At 44.2% G+C, this 19,938-nt stretch overlaps 1 protein-coding gene across 2 annotated transcripts in view; it reads left to right on the forward strand.

Annotated features, from left to right (window-relative positions):
• The window catches only part of RALYL (RALY RNA binding protein like), a 666,364-nt gene that overhangs the window by 562,193 nt on the left and 84,233 nt on the right, over positions 1 to 19,938 (forward strand). For both annotated transcript variants that reach the window (XM_029591573.1, XM_029591574.1), the window contains exon 7: positions 16,706 to 16,761. In XM_029591573.1, coding sequence (XP_029447433.1) covers positions 16,706 to 16,747 — 42 coding nt within the window. In that variant the 3' untranslated portion in view covers positions 16,748 to 16,761. The remainder of the gene's footprint in view (positions 1 to 16,705; positions 16,762 to 19,938) is intronic.

Below are 19,938 nucleotides of genomic sequence, written 5' to 3' on the forward strand. Positions count from 1 at the left end.
CGGAAAATGGCGCCGGCAGGAGATCGACTGCAGGAGGTCGTTCAGCGAGGGTTCCGGCGCCTCGCTGAACGACCTCCTGCAGTCGATCTCCTGCCGGCGCCATTTTCCGTACGAAAACGATTCGCGGCGGGAAATCGCTCCCTGACCCCCGCTGGACCTCCAGGAACTTTTGGCCAGCTTGTGGGGGGCCTCCTGACCCCCACGAGACTTGCCAAAAGTCCAGCGGGGGTCCGGAAGGACCTCCTGCCGTCCAATCTTTTTCGTCTATGGCCGCCGCCATTTTTCGGCGCCATTTTGGAAAATGGCGCTGGCTGAAGACGACAAGATTCAGAGCAGGAGCCCGTTCCGGACCGCTGCCGTTCCGGACCGCCGCTGGACCCGCAGGTTATTTAAGTTATTGGGGGGGGTTCGGGAGGGTGGGGGATTTAATTTAAAGGGTCGGGGGTGGGTTTTAGGGGGTTTTAATGTGCCGGTTTTTCGATTTTTCGATTTTTCGATTTTTAACGATTTTTCACGATTTTTCACGATATTTTACCCCCCCAAACGGCAACAATACGATTCCCTCCCCCTCCCAGCCGAAATCGATCGTTAAGACGATCGAGGACACGATTCACATCCCTAATCCTCATAGTGGAGCCATTCTTTGCCCTATATCATTTTGGTCGCCCTTCTCTGTACTTTCTCCAGTGCAGCTATATCTTTTTTTAGATGTGGCAACCATAATTGCACACCGTATTCAAGGTGCATTCTCCCCATGGAATGATACAGAGGCATTATGACATCCACCATTTTATTCACCATTCCCTCCCTAATAATTCCTAACATTCTGTTTGCTATTTTGACTGCCACAGCATACTGAGCTGATGATTTCATTATATTATCCACAATGATGCCTAGGTCTCTTTCCTGGATGGTAGCTCCTAATATGGAACCTAACATTGTTTAACTACAGGAAGGGTTATTTTTTCCTATATATACTTGTCCACATTAAATTTCATCTGCCATTTGGATGTCCAGTCTTTCAGTCTCACAAGGTCCTTCTGCAATTTATCACAAGCTGCTTGTGATTTAACTACTCTGAATAATTTTGTGTCATCTGCAAATTTGATCACCGTACTCGTCATATCTTTTCCAGATCATTTATAAATTTATTAAAAAGCACCAGTCCAAGTACAGATCCCTGAGGCACTCCTTTGTTTACCTTTTTCCACTGTGAAAACAGACCATTTAATCCTCTTCTCTTTTTCCTATCATTTAACCAGTTTGGAATCCACAAAAAGACATCACTTCCTATCCCATGACTTTTTAGTTTTCTTAGAATCATCTCATGAGGGACTTTTATTAAACATGTTCTGAAAATCCAAATATACCACATCTACCAGTTTACCTTTACCCACATGTTTATTCACCCCTTCAAAAAAATGTAGCAGACTTGTAAGGCAAGACTTCCCTTGGGCAAATCCATGCTGGCTGTGTCCCATTAAATCATATCTATCTAAATATTCTATGATTTTACTCTTTATGACTGTTTCCATGATTTTTCCCAGCACTGAAGTCAGGCTCACCAGTCTATATTTTCCCAGATCACCTCTGGAGCCCTTTTTAAATATCAGGGTTACATTGGCCACCTTCCAGTCTTCAGGTACAATGGATTATTTTAATGATAAGTTGCTAATTACTTGTAACTGATCTGAAATTTCATTTATGAGTTCTCTCAGAACCCTGGGTTATATACCATCTGGTCCAGGTGATTTACTGCTCTTCAATTTGTCAATCTGGCCTACTATATCTTCCAGGTTCACCTTGATATATTTATTTATTTAGTTATTTATTTGAAGATCTTGTATATCATCATTCCTAGTGAAAATCACCCTGGTTCATGACATTAACATTCATAAGTATTAGAGAGCACTGAGTACATCAATAACATACACCATAATTAGTTACCAGGCAATGGGTAGAGTATTCAGGTAGTAGCTTGGAAGGGTATTAGCGGGAGAGAAAGGGATATAAGGGTGAAAATAGGAAGAGAGTTAGGGTGAGAAAATAATCATTCAATCAGTTTGTGTTGAGTTGTATGTATTTTGGAACAGCCATGTTTGAACAGGTCTTGTTTGAATTTCTTCTTGTCAGTCATGGTTCTTAGTTCTTCAGGCATGGTGTTCCAAGGTTCAGGACCTGCTATAGATATTGCCCTTTCTCTTGTTTGCGACAGGTTTGCAATGCAGGGATCGAGGGAGACCTTTATTTTGTGATCTCAATATTCATTGGAGTTTTTGTTGTTTAAGTGGTATTCCAAGCAGATCATTATTATTTAGGTTAATGATATTAAATATGATCGTGAATGTTTTATATTGACTTCTAAATTGAATTGGTAGCCAGTAGTGCTTTCAATAAAGGAGTAATGTGATCATATTTCCTGGCTCTGGTTAACAGTCTTGTGGCTGCATTTTACAGAAGTTGTAGGGATTTTATGTGACAAGCAGGAAGACCAAGGAGCAGGGAGTTATAATAGTCAAGGTTCGAAAATATTAGTGTTTTTAAAACAGTTCTGAAGTCTGTAGTAAGTAGTAAAGGTTTCACGCAGCTTAGTATCCACAGCTTGCTATAGCTGGATTTTATCACTTTACTGATATGACCTTTCATTGATATGTTTTCATCCAGTTGTACTCCTAGGTCTCTCACTTGTGTCAATGCATTATTTTGGCCATTTCCCAGGTCTTTAGCGGGTGGAAGCATTTTTGGGAGGTTTCGATTTAGCCATATGATTTCTGTTTTTTTTATATTTAGTGTTAGTTTAAGTAGGGATAGTTTTTCATTTATTATTGTAATATATTTTGCGATTAATGATGCTGTGTTTTCTGTTGAGTTTTTTAGTGGAAAATAAACTTGTAGATCATCCATGTAGAGGAAGAAGTTTAGACCAAGTTTAGATTTGGTTCAGTTCAACTGAATCAACACCCTTGAAAACTGTCTCCAGAATAGAAATCTCCACAACATTCTCATCCATAAACACCTAAGCAAAGACTTCATTTAGTCTTTCCGTGATAGCCTTATCTTCCCTAAGTACCCCTTTAAATTCTCGATTGACTAACATGACCAACTGAATCCTTTGCTGGCTTCCTGGTTCACATATATTTTTCAAAGGTTTTATTATAGGTTTTTGCCTCCACAGCCAACTTCTTTTCAAATTCTTTCTTAGCCTGTCTTATTATTGTTTTATATTTAACTTGCTAGTGCTTATGTTTTTTTCCTATTTTCTTCAGATGGATCCTTCTTCCAATTATTGAAGGAAGATCTTTTAGCTAAAATAGCCTTTCATCTCACCATGCCGGCAATTGTTTGGCCTTCCTTTCACCTTTCTTAATGTGTGGAATTCACCTGGACTGCACTTCTAAGATGGTATTTTGTTTAACAATGTTCATGCCTGTTGCACAATCTTAACCTTTGTAGCTGCAACTTTCAGGGTTTGTTTTTTTTAAATATTTTTCTCATTTTATCAAAGTTTCCCATTTGAAAGTTTAGTGCTAGAGCCATGGATTTACCTATTGTCCCCCTTCCAGTCATTTATTCAAATGTGATCATGTTAAGATCAATATTGCCAAGCGGGCCCATCATAGTTACCTCTCTCACCAAACCCTTTCCTTCACTAAGAATTAGATCTAAAATAGCTCTCTCTCTCTCATCAGTTCCAGAACTAATTGCTCCATAAAACTCTCATTTATTCCATCCAGGAATTTTATCTCTCTAGCATGTCCTGATTTTACATTTACCCTGTCAGTATTGGGGTAATTGAAATCTCCCATTATTACTGCACAACCAATTTGGCTAGCTTCCCTAATTTCTCTTAGCATTTCATCGTCTGTCTTATCATTTTGGTCAGGTGGATGGTAGAATACTCCTATCGCTATACTCTTCTCAATACACAAGGGATTTCTACCCATAAAGATGTGATTGTGCATTTAGTCTCTTGCAAGATCTTTATCCTTTTGGCCTGTTGGACTCTATGCCATCCCCGACATAAAGCCCCCCTCCCCCCCCCCACCAAGTTGCTCCTCTCTATCATTGTGATATAATTTATACCCCGGGTATAAGCACTAGTCCCCATTGATGATCCTCCTTCCACCATGTCCCTGAGATGCCAGTTAAATCTATCTCATCATTCACTGCTATACATTCTAACTCTCCCATCTTACTTCTTAGACTTCTGGCATTAGCATACCAACATTTCAAAGTTTGTTTTTTGTTTGTATTATCATTCTGATTTTCAGTTGACAGGGATAATTTGGAATCTTTTAGCTTAGGTGATTCTTTTACTTATAGGCACATGGACTACTTTTCCTTTTATTGGAACCTATATGTTGGGAATGGCCCTAACTACTGCTTCATTAATATCCTGTGAAGATACATCCCTCCAATCCATGCACTACTGGAGCGGACTGTCAGCTTTCCCTTGTTCTAGTTTAAAAGCTGCTCTGTCCCTCCTTTTTTTAAAGGCTAGCGCCAGGAGCCTGGTTCCTCCCTAGTTAAGGTGGAGACCATTCTTTCCCCCAAAAGGATTCCCAGGTAGATTCCATCAAGCTAGGGTGAGAGAATATTGTACAAATTTCATCTTTATGTGAGTTTTCCTCAACTCTGAAGAACATCAAATCTTCTCAAGAGTGTACTGTTTTGTTCGTATGTCTCCACTCATGCATGTAAATGTGACCCCTAACCCGTACACCACTATGTAAACCTCACCTCGACTTACTAGATGGGACTCCTATAAAGATATAATGGCTTTTGAAGTTCTAATGTAGCACACTTGCGGTAATTAGAAATTAACATAAAACACACCCCTTTTTTTTACCGCATGCGATATTTTCCAGCAATTTGATACATCTAGGTATTAGATTGAAACAGCTTCTTGGGGACAGAGATATACTTACAGTACCTGAATGTAATCTGCTTTGAAATGCTGAAAAAAGTGTGGAAAGCAGAATATAAAAAAATTAAATAAATAAAAAAATCTTTTTTCCTATCTTTGGCTTTCTCTTTATATGAAACACACAACTCTAAGCTTTTCCTTACCTTTGGTTTTTGTTTTATAAGAAACACACAAACTCTAAGCTTTCCACACCTTTTGGCTTTCTTCTTATAAGAAACACACCTATAAGCTTTTTCCTACTGTTTTACTTTTTTTTTTATAAGAAACACATACACAAAACACTAAAGAATATACCCCAATAGTTCCCTCTCCCAAAAACTTTTAAGCTCTAAAATTTCTCAAAGCAATACTTACCAATTCTCTTCAGCCACCAACAAAATGATCTTCTCCGCTCAGTACTCCCACTGAATTTAGATTGCTGAGCTCTTCCCCTGCAATATATCTTGTGCTTCTAAGGTAAGTTAGTACAAAACAATCTCTTTGGTTATTTACACTTGTTAATTAGCCTGAGTGACTCACTGCCATTCTGTTTAACAAAGGCACCTACTCAAATCTATCACACTACTCTAACACCTTTCCAAGGTGAATAACTGACCTTTTCCACCTTTTTACTTAGGTATATACAACTCTAGACTATTACCTACCTGTAATTGTCAGAATGATTTTTTAACATAGGCAATATAGGAGTATTGCGAGGAATTGAATCTTCAGGTGACAATTTAATTAAAATCCCTTGAGCCAGTAGATTCCATATCACTGGATGAATTTCCTCAACAGCTTCAGGTTTCAATGCAAACTGTGGTTTCCATGGCATCCTTTTGGCTGGATTAAATGAAATCACAATAGGTTCAATATGCAAATGCCAGACATCATTATATCCTTTAGACCAGTGGTTCTCAACCATTTTTCTATCAGGACACACCTGAGACACGATGCTCACACACACTGAACATATAACCATCATGGGGCTTCCTAACAATGGATACAGAGGAGAACTAAGACATTTCCCTGTACAACTCACCATACAAAAAGGATATTCTGATTCTGGTGTCATCTTAAAACAGCATCACAAACTTCCTCTACTACTAGGTACATTGTAAAATAATACAAACAAACCCCACTTCTGTACATGTCTATCAAACTTGCCATACCTCAGCAGCACTAACTCCAAGAAATGAAACAAGCAATAGCTTTACCCATGAAAGGCATCAGTTCTCACCAGTGCAAATATAATATTTGAAAAAATACAACAAATGAGGTGGATACAAACTTTAAGTACCTCAATCTCAGTCACATACACAACAGAACACAAACAGATCTACCTTCACCAAATATAGAGTAAAAGACCACAAAATTACAAATGTGGAAACAAAACTGGAGACTAGAAATAAAAATATATTTCCTCCTACTGTTAAGGAGGTGGACCCTTGAGCAGAGACGAGCTTGATGCTACCACCAGGAGAGGACCCTGTTGGTCCTCATCTCAGGAGGTGCCTGCAGGCAGAGAAGACCCAACTGGAGCTTCAAATTTATCTGCCCTCATTCCCCACAGATTGAGCCCCTGGGTGCCAGGGCTGGCAGGATTTAGGCAGGGGTCTCTCAAGCATTGGAACCAGAGGAGGACGCTGAAGCAGCATTGGGCACAGGCAGAAGTCGAGGAAGGTGGGCAGACAGATGGAAACCAGGGAACAGGCCAGAGGTCAGGACAAGCAGTGAACAAGCGAAGACGGAAGAAACAGGCTGGAGGTCAGGGCAGGCGGGAGGTCAAGCAGAGTTGGGTTACCAAGCAGAGGTTAGGAAGGCGGAAGGAAGTCAGGCAGAGTCGGGTTACCAGGCGGATTCAAAAACCAGGAAGTCAGTCCAGCGAGGTGAGGAGCAGGAGGGCATGGAACAGGAGAACAAGGAGCAATGTAGGAACACAGGAGTAGGAATCAAGGCCTGGGAACGCAGGATCAGGAGTCAAGGCTGGAAACACAGGCTCAGGAGACAACACAGAACTCGTACTCTGAAGCAGAGCAGGGACCCGTTGCTGAGGCAAAGTCCTGGATGCAGGGCTGGGTATATATACCCACCCTACCTGACGTCATCTTCAACGGGCCACAGGGAACTTTCCCACCGCAGGCCTTTAAATTGGGAGCACAGCGCGTGTGCACGCCTAGGGAGGCATGTGCAGAGGCCGGGGACAGCGGCATGCCGAGTCGTTAGGGCATGCCGCAACAGTGGTGGCGGTGGCGTCGGCTGTGAGTGAATGGTGATGGGGAAAGAGCTGGGCTGGTAGCCTCCTGGCACAGCCGGGGATCCTAACACTTATACTAAGCAAACTTCAAAGAGAGAAGAAATTCATATTTTCAAAAACTGATATACTCAATCACTCCCTACATGCCTCCATCACCTCTCACTTCTCCCAACTACTCACTTAATCATCCCTTCACATGCTCATATACCTGTCCAACATTTCCAACACCCTCCACTCCACATCCTCTTCCCGTGCTCCTCTCTCCCCTGCTCAACTCTTCTGCCCTTCCAGTCTCCCCTTCCATACCCAGAATCCCTCTGACCACCTCTTTGTCCTACCCCTTCATCAGCATCCCCACTCCCCTCTCCCCTCTCCCCTCTCCCCATCTCCCCTCTCCCCAACCCAGCAAACCCCACACCTCCATCTCTCCTCTACTTCCATCTCTCTTCCATGCCCAGCAGACCCCAACCCCTTCTCCTCCTACCTCTCTCTACACAGCAACTCCAACCTCCTTACCCCCACCCCTTCCTATCCAGCAGACTAACTCCTGTCTTCCCACACCTTCCTGCCCAGTACATTTCCCCCTCCTCCTGGCTCCCAGCCAGTAGAAGGAGGAGAGGAGGAGAAATAGCCTAGTGAGGTTAGAGCAGTGAACCAGGAGACCAGGGTTCAAGTCCTCTGTCACTCCTTGTGACCTTAGGTAAGTCACTTTTACCCTCCATTGCCTCAGGTACAAAAAAAAAAACTTAGATTGTAAGCCCTCTGGGAATAGAGAAATACCTACAGTACCTGAATGTAAACCGGTGTGATATCTCAATTGAGATCAAATTGTTGGTAATATTAAATATAAATATAATTCCATTCTATAGTCTCCCTCCCTCTTTATCAGCAGCAGAGGTAGGCAAGAAGCATTGAGGAAAGGAAGATGAGGAGGCAGCATAAGCAACATGCCATACGGGTCAGACCAAGGGTCCTCAAGCCCAGCATCCTGTTTCCAAAGTGGCCCATCCAGGCCATAAGAACCTTGCAATTACCCCAAAACTAAGTCTATCCCAATGCTACTGTTGCTATATAATACCCTGTTTCCCCGAAAATAAGACAGGTCTTATATTAATTTTTGCTACCAAAGATGCACTAGGCCTTATTTTCAGGGGATGTCTAATAGAGCTGCTGGCTGCCCCTGCGTCAGCCATGCCTCACCAGTGTGCTGTCAGAGAGAGGTAAGAGTGTGCAGCATTCATGGTAGTCAGCTTGGGCTGACTCTGCTGCTTTTGAACCTCTGCACACTGCTTGGAAGGGGGTCCCCCGACTGGTACTGCCACCATCCCCAGATGTCAGTAATCTTGATGCCACTGTCACTGCTGCCACATGGCTATTGGGGAGGCGCCGATTGCTACTACTGACACTGAAGCCCATTCTGCTGCCTCCTCTGTGCAGGCCCCGTGGGCTTCCACTTTCTCCATGCTGATCTCGTACATTGTGAGATCTGCATAGAGAAAGTGCTATTCTTGCACATTCCCAAAGATTACATGTGCCAATCACTAAAAAGTAATTTATTTATTTTTTTACCTTTGATGGCTGATGTTAGTTTTCTAATCGGTTGGTCACAGGCTTTTTTTTTTCCACCTTCTCTTTCTTATTTTTTTGCCAATTTCTTATATATTGCACTTTTTTCTTCCGTATTTCTTTTCTCTCCATCTTCTTCCCTCAAACACAGTCAGGTTCTCATTCTCACATGCATTTCTCTCTCTCTCACACACACACAGGCTCTCACTGTCACATGCTGTCTGACTCTCACACACACACACAGGCTCTCTCTCACTCCCACATGCTGTCTTGCTCAAGCATAGGCTCTCACCGTCACACGCTGTCTCTCTCACACACACAGAGGCTCTCACATGCTGCCTCTGCAAACATTCAGATCCTCACTCCCACACACAATCTCTCAACTCATCTCATACACACACGCACACACCCTCTACAGACCCTCAGCCTCTCTCTCACCTCTGGGCCTCCTCTTCGCGGGGTCGCCGCAGGATGGGCTCTGCAACAGCCCTGAACTTCTCGGGCCTCTTCCTCTTCCCTGCTGCCGGGCCTCTTCCTCTTCTTGGGACGCTGCGACTTGGGATTTGCAGCAGCCCGCGGCGGCTCCTCTTCTGCACGCGCTGATGTTCTTTCTCCTTCCTGCCCACGAGGCTCCGGCAATGTTTACTTCCGGGGCCGCAGAGGCAGGAAGGAGAAAGAGCATCAGCGCGTTTGAACGCGATCTTTTTCTTCGGGCAAGGAGGCTCAGCGGCTGCATGAGCCTCCTTGCGCCCGGGGGCATCGGCTCCCCTCGGGATACCACTGCAGGCCTCCTCTTCGCGGGTCGCCGCAGGATGGGCTCTGCAGAGGCCCAGAACTTCTCGGGCCGCGGCAGCCCTGCTACCAAGCCTCTTCCTCTTCCTCGGCCCTGCTACCAGGCCTCTTCCTCTTCTTGGGCCGCTGTTTTATATATACATTATATATATATATATATATATATATATATATAAAACAGCATACCCTGTTATATATAGTTATATATATATATATAGCCAGTACTTAGATGATAACTCACATAAGGTCTTGAGGAAGCTCAGTAGCTGGAAAAGATTAGGCCCTCGAGGAGCGAATACCTGGTTCCAGGGAAAGCTCTGAGAGAGCGGTGGTAACTCACAATAGTCTGTATCTGTAATAGTTTTTAAACAGTAGAGAATCTTCAGAGTGTTCAGGAACATGGGCCCTTGAGGAGTGAGTACCGGTTCCTATCTGTAATCTGAAATAGTAACTCACAAATGTCTATTTCTGTAATAGCTTCCAGGCGGTAGTAGAGAATCTTCAGAGTGTTCAGGAACATGGGCTCTCGAGGGAGCGAGTGCCGGTTCCTATATTGCCATCTGAAAATAGTAACTCACAAATGTCTGTACCTGCGGTAGCTTCTAGGCAGTGGAGAATCTTCAGAGTGTTCAGGAACATGGGTCCTTGAGGAGCGAATACCGGTTCCTATCTGTAATCTGAAATAGTAACTCACAATGTCCGTATCTGCGATTGCTTCCAGGTAATAGAGAATCTTCAGAGGGTTTAGGAACATGGGCGCTTGAGGAGCGAGTACCGGTTCCCATCAATAATCTGAAATAGAGAAAAGAGAGCGAGGCCCCCGAGGAGCGGGTACCCCTAGAAAGTCCGAGGAGGCAGAGTTGCGTAGAGGGAAGCAGGTCCAAGGAATCCCCACAATCAATCCTTCGGTTGCAGAATTGCTTGGACAGCTGAAGCAAGTCCTTGCTAACTCAATCTATTAGCAAAAGTAAAGACCTTTTATGTTGGAAGCGGATGAGGTCAATACAGGGGGACGCCCCTGAGGTTTGCGCCCTTGCTGGTACATACTTCGGAGCACGCGCGCGTGCGCCCTATGTCATCAGTGAACATGGCGGATCCGCAGCATTAAGCCGGCCCGGGGACGCCGGGGAGATAGAAGGAAGCGGCATGGAGACGCCATAGCAGCAAGCCATCCATCATGCCCAGAGGGAGTTGCCACACAGGTAGAGAGGGTGGAGCAAGGGCGAAAGCAGGCCATGAACGTAACACTGACATAGTTACTGGGGACTGCCTCATAATACTGGTCTACATTTGAAAGAAAGTTTTCTGCTGACCTAATTATTTTTGCTGATTTTACCCAAATGAAAGGTGCTGACTCCAAATATGAAGTCAAAAAATATGCAATATGTCAAATTTTTTTCACAAATTAGAAATGTTTGATTAAGATTATAAGTCAAATATCAAGGGTAATAAGAAGTTCTGAAGAAGCAGGCCACGACCGCGGTCCCCTACCTCGTCCGCGGCAGCGACCCGCCATGGCAGCCTCCGGAAAAACTCCTGACTGGGTGCTCGGTGCCCCGGCGCAGGTCCCCGGCCTGAATATCAGGGGAAGAGCCGTCCCTGCTCTGCCCCTGCGCCGTTTTCTGCAGTTTTTCCTCCGCGGAGGAAATCAAAGATGGCCGCCGCCATCGTTAGGTGTGAGGCCACGCCCCCTTCACTAATTTAAAGGGACCTGATCCCTTTAACAACCTCACCTGTCCTGGATCAGCCTGAGCAGAGGAAGTATGTAAGGGAGCTTCCTCTGATCATTCTCTAACTTGGCAACGTCTCCAGCGTTGTCTTATCTGCCCATCTCGGGTGAGTTCTTTGAGCTTGGATCCCGGTTCCTGTTTCGGCTTGGATTGGCTTCGGTACTTCTCTGCTGTGCGACTAGGATTGGCAAGCGTTGATCCCTCGGTGTGTGACCTCGGCCTGGTAAGCGACGACTCTCTGGCACCTGATCTTGGACCTCTCCTGGACTCCGTCTCCAAGGACCTGCCTAAGTCCCAGTGGTCTGGGTCCCTATGGGCTCCTCCTGGGGGGACCGCAGACTTCCAGGGTGAAACTTCAGTCAGCCCTCGCACCGGTACCTGAGACCTCTCGGGTCCACCTAAGTCCCAGCGGTCTGGGTCCCTACGGGCTCCTCCTGGGGGGACCCAGACTTCCAGGGGGTGAAGATTCAGCTCCTCTTCTAGTCTCTTCATCTGTCACAGTCGTCTCCGCCTTCAGAGCCGAGGGTCAACTGTGCTCCTCTTCTGTTCTGCCTCGCCACCCGACGAGAGAATCTATGGAACGATGAGAGGTATTCCATCCTCTCATCAGCCCAAGGGTCCACAAGTCTGAGCTTAACAACATAATATATTTGTTTCATGCAAAAAAAACTAGTCTATCGTCTATCCAAGAGAGCATTAGTTGTGTAAATACTAATTGTTAGGGAGAATTTTCTCTTTTTGGATGCTGGGTAATAGTTATGATCAGGGTTGTCACGCTGTAAACACCAGCAATAGTCTGCCATCATGTTTGTGATCCATCTGCCTTGATATATCGTGCTTCTTCCCATGCAAAGCAGCTTATAACCTAATCCAGATTGCACCAACTTTACAACCCAGTAAATAACATGTGGAAATCAGGTCCTCGCATTATTTCCTTTTTGCTTTTTAATGTGTGGCAAACACTATTTATAGTATTTAACACATTAGCATAATTTAGTGAGCTCACGGAAAACATACCACCATAGTCATAGCTTGCCTGTTTAGACTGGGAGAGCAAGACCACAGGATTCATATTAGTGATGGTGGTAGTGGAGGTGGTAGACATGAGGGGACCCAATTCAGTGCTTGCACTTGGAGCATTTGAGAGGGTACAGCCTCCCCATATACCCCCACAAACCTTGCCACACTATTTCCCATTTGCTTGCTAATTTTAAAGGGCTTATATTCAGCCAGCAGACAGTCAGATAAGTAGGATAACCAGCTATCCAGCAGCCGCTGAATATCCGGTTATATTCAGCAGTCGCTAGATAGCCAGATAAGTGACTTACCTGGCTATCTTTTAGCCAGTTACTTTATGGGCAGATCAGGGTAGTGCTCCCTATCCAGCTAAGTAGCAATCTTCATCCTTAGATGGCTAACTTATCTGCCTAAGCAAGACCTGCTCAATAGCAGGTCTAAACTTAGATAGATAATACTTATCCATGTTGGGTATCCCAGCCGCGGCAAGCCCACGACCAGCTACTCACCCTCAATGCCCGGATCCCAGACCTGGCCCCTTCCTCTTTGGCAGTGGTATGCAGTTGCTACGCACTCGTGCTCCTGCTACGCTCCCAGGTTCCTCTGGCAGCTCTGCAGCCTCCTGCGGTCCCAGTAGGGTCTCCCCACTTGCATCGAGGGGAGACGCCACCATCACGTAGTTCCAGTCTGTCTGCCTTAGGTGCACGTGCATGCGCCTTCCCCGACTTTAAAGGGGCCGCGGTGGGAAACCTTCCCACAGCCCCGGATGATGACGTCTCCGGGCCTTGCTACTTAAGGCAGTCTCTGCCATCTGGTCTTTGCCTTGGCAACAGGTCTCCACACTTCCAGTCGTGTGCCTAGTTGCTGCTCGTCCGTGTTCCTGTTCCTGCTCCTGTTCCTGATCTGTTCCAGTCCTGCGTTCCTGTTCCAGTCCTTGTGCTTCAGTTCCAGTGTCCTGTTCCTGACCCTTGCTTATTACTGATTACCCTTTGAAAGGATTCTCTGACTTGACCCTTGCTTGTTCCTGACCACGCTTTGGATGGATTCTCTGGCCCTGACCCTTGCTTGTACCGGACCTTGTCTCCATCCGTCTGCCCTGACTTCAGCTTGTACCTGACCTTGTTTCCAGCTGCCTGTCCTGACTTCAGCTTGTATCTGACCTTGTCTCCTGCTGCCTGCCCAGACTCCAGCTTGAACCTGACTTTGCCTCCAGCTGACTACTTGGACTTGGCCTTTCTTAGGTTTTTGCCTATTTACAAGCCCGGACTTAACGAATACCTGACTCCTAGCCTGCTTCAGCCTGTCCAGGCTTCTGGATCCAGGCCCTGTCTTGAACCCAGCTTTGTTGGACTCTGTGTCTCCGTTGCTTCCTGGCTCCCTGCCTTGAGCACCCTCCATGGGATCAACCATGAGGAGGCCTGACTAAGACTAGCTGGCTCCAGTACCCAAGGGTTCAACCTGCGGGGAATGAGAGCTGGAACTGGCGAAGCTCCAGTTGGCCTCCACTTCCCATTCTGCTCTGCCTTCCAATGGTGGGGACCCATGGAGGCTTCCCCACGGGTAGCATGAACTCCACCTCTGTAACAATCCATCTCTCTGGGGATATTCAGCAGCATAGCGGTGCTGCTGAATATCCCATCTAAGTTAGCCAGATATGTCTATCTGGCTAACTTAGATAAATGGACAATTTTTGAATATTAACCCCAAAATGTCCCACTAATGTCATTGAGGTCCTGTTTAATGTGCATGTTATAGCCTTACTGCACAGCAATTCACTTCCCACAAACAAATAAGTCCCATGAAAGAATACAATCACATTTACCAAACAATGCTCCCTGTTATGACGGTCTTTCAATAATGTTTTCTGTTTGTCAATACGGTAAGTGTTTGGGACCATTTTTTGATTTAGCCTTATTGCATGCACGCTATTTTTAGTGTGTGTGTGTGTTAGGCTCTAGCTGCCTCACCTCTGATCTGAAGTGACTCCAGCATAGCCTCAGGCAGCATGCTGTTCCAAGGACCCGGGATAAAACTTCCTGTAGATTTGGACTGCCTTTATAGCCCCCCCCTCACTGGGACTTCCTGAGATGCTGACTGATGATGTCACATCCTCCAGGAGTATATAAGGAAGTCTCTTGCAATCAGCCAGTGCCTTGACAACAGGTCTCCTGAGTAGCCTGCTTCTCAGGGTGTGTTGCTTGTTCTTGTCCCTGAATTCCAGCTCCTTGGTGTCTGCTCCTTCCTCTGTCTCTTCTCTTCTTATGTGTCTTGCTCTGGTTCTTCTCCTGGCCCTACCTGCTTATTTGGATTGACTTCTTGGTTGACCTTGGTTTGGTCCCAGACTTTGCTGACCACTTCTTGGGCCTGATCCTGGCTTTGGACCTGGCTACTGTTTAACGCCTGCTGCCTGCCCAGACCTTAGTATGCCTCTCAGATTCTGCCTTCTGCTGCCAGCCTCTACTTTGGTTCATGCTCCTGGACTTCCTTCCTTGCCGCCTGCCTTGAATTTTGCTTGGATCTGGTCATTCCCTTTTGCCTTGTCCCTGGGACCCATCTAAGTCCTTCCGGCTGTCCACACCAAGGGATCAACCTGTGGGAATGATGGTTGGTATAGGTGAAGCTCCATAAAGTCCCACCCAGGCACTTCTGTCCGTAGTTGGAGTAGGCCCCATGAGTTCTCCTGAGCAGTTGAGTCAACTACACCACTTCACAGGGTTAACAACTGTAACAGTGCGAAAAAAGAATTAAACATGCATACTTACCAAACTTTCCCTGGTGACCTTACAGCAACTAGAGTTTTTAGTATATCTGCAATGAATATGTGTGGAATAAATTAGCTTATTATGGGTATCGAATGTATGCAAATTTATCTCATGCATATTTATTATGGATATCTTGAAAATCTGATTGGATGGGGTGTCCTAGGACAGGTTTTGAAACAGAACATAATGTCAGATAAAGAACAAACATGCAGCCCATTCAATCTACCCAGCCACATCTCCTGCTCAGCCATGTATTATATATGTCTCACATTTTTAGTTTGGTTTGAAAAATAAAGAGATATATTTATTCCTATCTTATTTTGTTTATGTAATTATTATTCCTTGTCATTGTAAACATTTGAAGACTTTTAAGAGTATGCAGGAGGCATGGATTTCTTTTGAGACTAAATATCATGGCATATAGGGCACACACTGCACTCACTTTTTATTAAAATCTAAGGGGGTCATTTATTATGTGGTGGTATATTATCATGGGAGGAAAAAAATATCACATGATAGAGGCAAAAGCTGTCGGTGCCATTTTGGAAAATAACATCAACCAACTTGGAGCTTAGGGGGTGCTCTGGGCCACCACTAGATACCAGGAATTTTTTCTATAGGTATAGGGGTGGCATCTGGAGGGTGGGATGTAGGATGCGAGCCACTAAACTGCCAGGGACTTTTTTCATTGAAGGAGGGTGGGGTAGAGGGGCCAATAGACTATTAGTTAGTACAGCTGTGTTTAAAAAAGGATTGGATAAGTTCTTGGAGAAGAAGTCCATTACCTGCTATTAATTAAGTTGACTTAGATAATAACCACTGCTATTACTAGCAACGGTAACATGGAATAGACTTAGTTTTTGGGTACTTGCCAGGTTCTTGTGGCCTGGATTGGCCACTGTTGGAGACAGGATGCTGGGCTTGATGGACCCTTGGTCTGACCCAGTATGGCAGGTTCTTATGTTCTTAGGTCCTACTACTTATGTTGGGAAGGGGAAGGGGAGAATAGTGGGAGTGTTGGCACCCAGAGAGAATTTTTTTGGAAAGGGAAGGTGTTTGGATAGGGGTCAGGGCATTGCTGCCCCATTTTAAATTTGCAATATTTCATTTTATTTCTTTTAAGCCACCTCTAGTGATAGTGGGGGAATGGACAAGGGTTTCTTATGGCCCTTTACTTAGCAGCCTCAGAGCACTGGGACATGTGTCAATGTCTCAATGCTCCAGGATTACTTAAGCGTTAGTTGCTTTGTATGCATTTGAAATGTTTTGCATGGAAAGCAGTTAGTTTCCTTAGTTTGTAGATTTTTTATTAAAATATCATGTGATATCCCAAATATCACACAATATCACCACAATATGCATTATCACACGATAAATACTGTTTCTGCAATTTAATCACTTATCAGGGCTTAGTAAATGTACCCCTAAGATAGAATGTTATGACAAATTATACATTGTTATAAAAATGAAAACAGACATGGTGCAGTACTGAAATCCCCTGCATGGATCCATGGTCTTGTGAACAGTAGATATGCTTACCAAAGGAATGAAAATAAAAACATCGCTTTACAATGATTTTTTTTTTCTAATAATGATTTCCTTGTTTGAAATTATATACTTATACTGTATATATATATATTTTTTTTTACTATATTTACTATTTTGATGTCTTTAGATGGAGAACCATGTATCAGACATAGAGGACACCAGTAACTGAAACACAGTAATCAGGTAACTCTCTCGACCAAGTCTAATCATTAGAGATGAATCCAACTGCTGTTGCAACAAGGGCTGTAAAATCTGGCCCTTGCTGTGGAACTGGCTGGTCCCCATGAAACCACAGAAGAATAAGAGCCAGGTCAAGGGGCATTGAATAACCGGGTGCATGCATGAATGTACATCAAGCATCATGCATCAAGCATCTTCCTGCCTATTCTGATCTCCCCTCCCTCCCCCCCACCCCCCTGGGCTGATCTGAGCCAACAGGAGGAAATAGAGAGCAATGGTGCCTGGGTGACTTCTTCCTTTTCTTTTGTTTGAAGCCAGAGTCTCGCACTCTGAACCATGCAGAACTAGGGAAAGGACAGCTCCCTCCTCCAAATTCAGGTCCAAGAACCTCTCTCCACGCCATCCCCCATTCCTAAAGTTCTTTCCCTCTTTATCCTGATCAGGGAACTACCTTCTATCCCTCTCCTTCCTCAACACCTCCACCCACCCCACAATCCCAGAACATACCCCTCTAACCTCTCCACCAAGCTCAAAAAATCCTTCCTTTTCCCATGATCCAAGAATGTCCCTCCCTCCTCCAATCCCCTGTCTTCTCTTTTTCTCTCAGCTGCCTCTATCCTCCCTAATTCCCCCTCACCCTAATCTCTGACCATCCCTTTCACTTGCTGCCACTGTTGTCATTGGGGCTAGCAAAAGGAGGAGAGTTGCGCTTCCTCAGACTGCTTCCTCCTCTACCACTCGGAGCAGGAGTGACACGTGCAATTCAAAGCTTGGCTGTGTCTCCTCAATAGTGAAGAAGGAAGCAACCTGAAGCATCATCACTCTCCTCCTCATCTTAGGAGCTCCAAACAGCGATGACAGCAAATGGGGGGGGGGGGGGGTGTGATTAGACCAGAGAGGGTGAGAGAGTGCCAAAGTGACAAATTTGGCAATTAACCTATATTAGCACACTTTAATAAATATGATTTTATAGGACTGATTTTCAAAGCCATTTATGTACATCAAACACAGTATGATGCACATAAATGGCTGTTATAAAATAGCCTGGAGCTCAGTTTGCATGATTGCATGCATGTAACCTGATTTTTCACACATACTTTTATGTGAAGTGTGGATTGTGAGAGTGACCGAGCAAAATCACCGTGGCTAGAGCAGAAAACCACACTGACTCCAGCCTTTCTCTAATGCAATTTCAGCTTTACTATCTTTCACATCACCTTAACACCACAGTAGACTGCCTTAACTCTGAACAGCGTGCATAACACAACAGTGGACTGCCTACCTTTGCAGTACATTTTCCAGTCTTTCTGGTTTGGGTCAGAATAGATTTACAGGAGTTGCCTCATCTGGCGATGCGAGGGCCTCCTGAACCCAGCTGGGCTTACACTCTCATTCTGCCCCTGCTATCCCACCCTCAAGACTCTATCCTGACCCGCAGGGGCCTGTCTACAGATCCATCTCCCTCTGTGGGATTTAAGGTAGACCAGGCTGGTCCTGCATATACAAAAGGGGGCAAAACAGGGTCACTCCATTACAGGGACTTGCATTCCAGGGTGGGGAGGGAGAGTTGTAATTTTTGAGCAGACCTGGGAATTACATGCAGATAGAGCAGGTGGTAGTTTTGTGTGGTTTTGTTTGTGCATGTTCCAAATTACTTATTTGGGAATTTACAAAGCTAATTTTTGCATATAAGTTTGATTTTAAAATTTGGGGTAATATCTGTGCATATCAGTTATAAGGAGATTTTGCCCCTACCATAGAGTTATATCATTATCCTACTCATGTACACAATTCTGGGTTCAATATTAAGAGTTACCACTCAGGAGAAGACCTTGAATCATTGTTGAAAGTAGCTTGAAATCATCAGCTCATTCAGAAAGGGATAGAGAATAAATTAAGACTAAAATAATACTTGTATATAAATCTACATTTTGATGTAATATTATTTACTGATTTATATTCTGCCGTCCAAGGCTTCATGACCTATTGAAAGCAGCTTATAGACAAAGTAAAATAGCAGAATCTGCAAATACAGTAAAGTCATATCAACATGTCAAAATAAAACATGAACAAAAAATACATTTAAATCTAATCCCAACCATATCATAAAATTTAAAAAAACTTTTTTCCTCCCTCCTTTGTCCCTCTAAAAAGCACTACTATCTCACACCTCCAGAACCCTATAACTAACAAGGGAACCTAACTCCTGCACAAATAATAATACTATTTTTGTCTAATCCCATCGCCTGTCCCCAATCAAACCATGCCTCTGTATCCCCACACACACACACACACATTTCATCTAATCAAGTTCATCCACTAAAAAGAACAATTAAGGATTCAGTGAAAAAGCAGGTTTTCAACTGCTGTGGAAACATCAAATAATCAGAAGAATTCCTTAATATAATGGGTAAGGCGTTCCATCAATGCCAGCTTTAGTAATTATGTTGACTGATGGAATGGCCAATCTACCTTCCTGAATTAAATGCAGTATCCTCCCTGAATCATATAATGTAATCTTGTCTGCTAAATAAGATGGGGCAACACCAGTTAAAGCTTGAAACATCAGATAGAAGATTTTTAAATGAATATGAGAGGCTAAAGGAATCCAGTTCAGTGATATAAAAGGATGGTGGGTCTCTTCCTCTGCTTACTATTTATAAGAGCCTTGGCTGCTGTGTTCTGAACTAGTTGTAATTTTGTAATTAATCTCTTAGGAAGTCCCACATAATGGAATTGCAATAATCTAGATATAAAAGGAAGATAGCCTGCAATACCGTCCTCAACTCTTATAAACCTAGATAGGGGCAACCAGAGAGCACAGAAAGATTTTTTTCAACTTTGCCTGTAGGTGATTTTCAGATAAAAGAGTTATATCTAAAATAACTCCGAGATTTGGGAGGCTACCTCAATTTCCAAAGACCCAGTTGTAATTTTTACAAATTGAGTGGGCCAAGGGGTAGAACTTAACTGATAAAATCTCCACCATATTCTCATTTAATTTTGAAAAATTAGAATGCATCCAAGCTGAAGTAGCTTTAAACAAAGGGATGGTAACTTTCAAATTGGTGCGCAGGTGCGCTTTGTTGAGTGTGCGTCGGCACGCACCCAAATATGCGGCCATTTTATAATTTGCATGCAAATTATAAAATAGTCTGGCCGCACATACATATGCACCCA

Source organism: Rhinatrema bivittatum, chromosome 2, assembly GCF_901001135.1.
Source record: "Rhinatrema bivittatum chromosome 2, aRhiBiv1.1, whole genome shotgun sequence".
Taxonomy (NCBI): Eukaryota; Metazoa; Chordata; class Amphibia; order Gymnophiona; family Rhinatrematidae; genus Rhinatrema; species Rhinatrema bivittatum.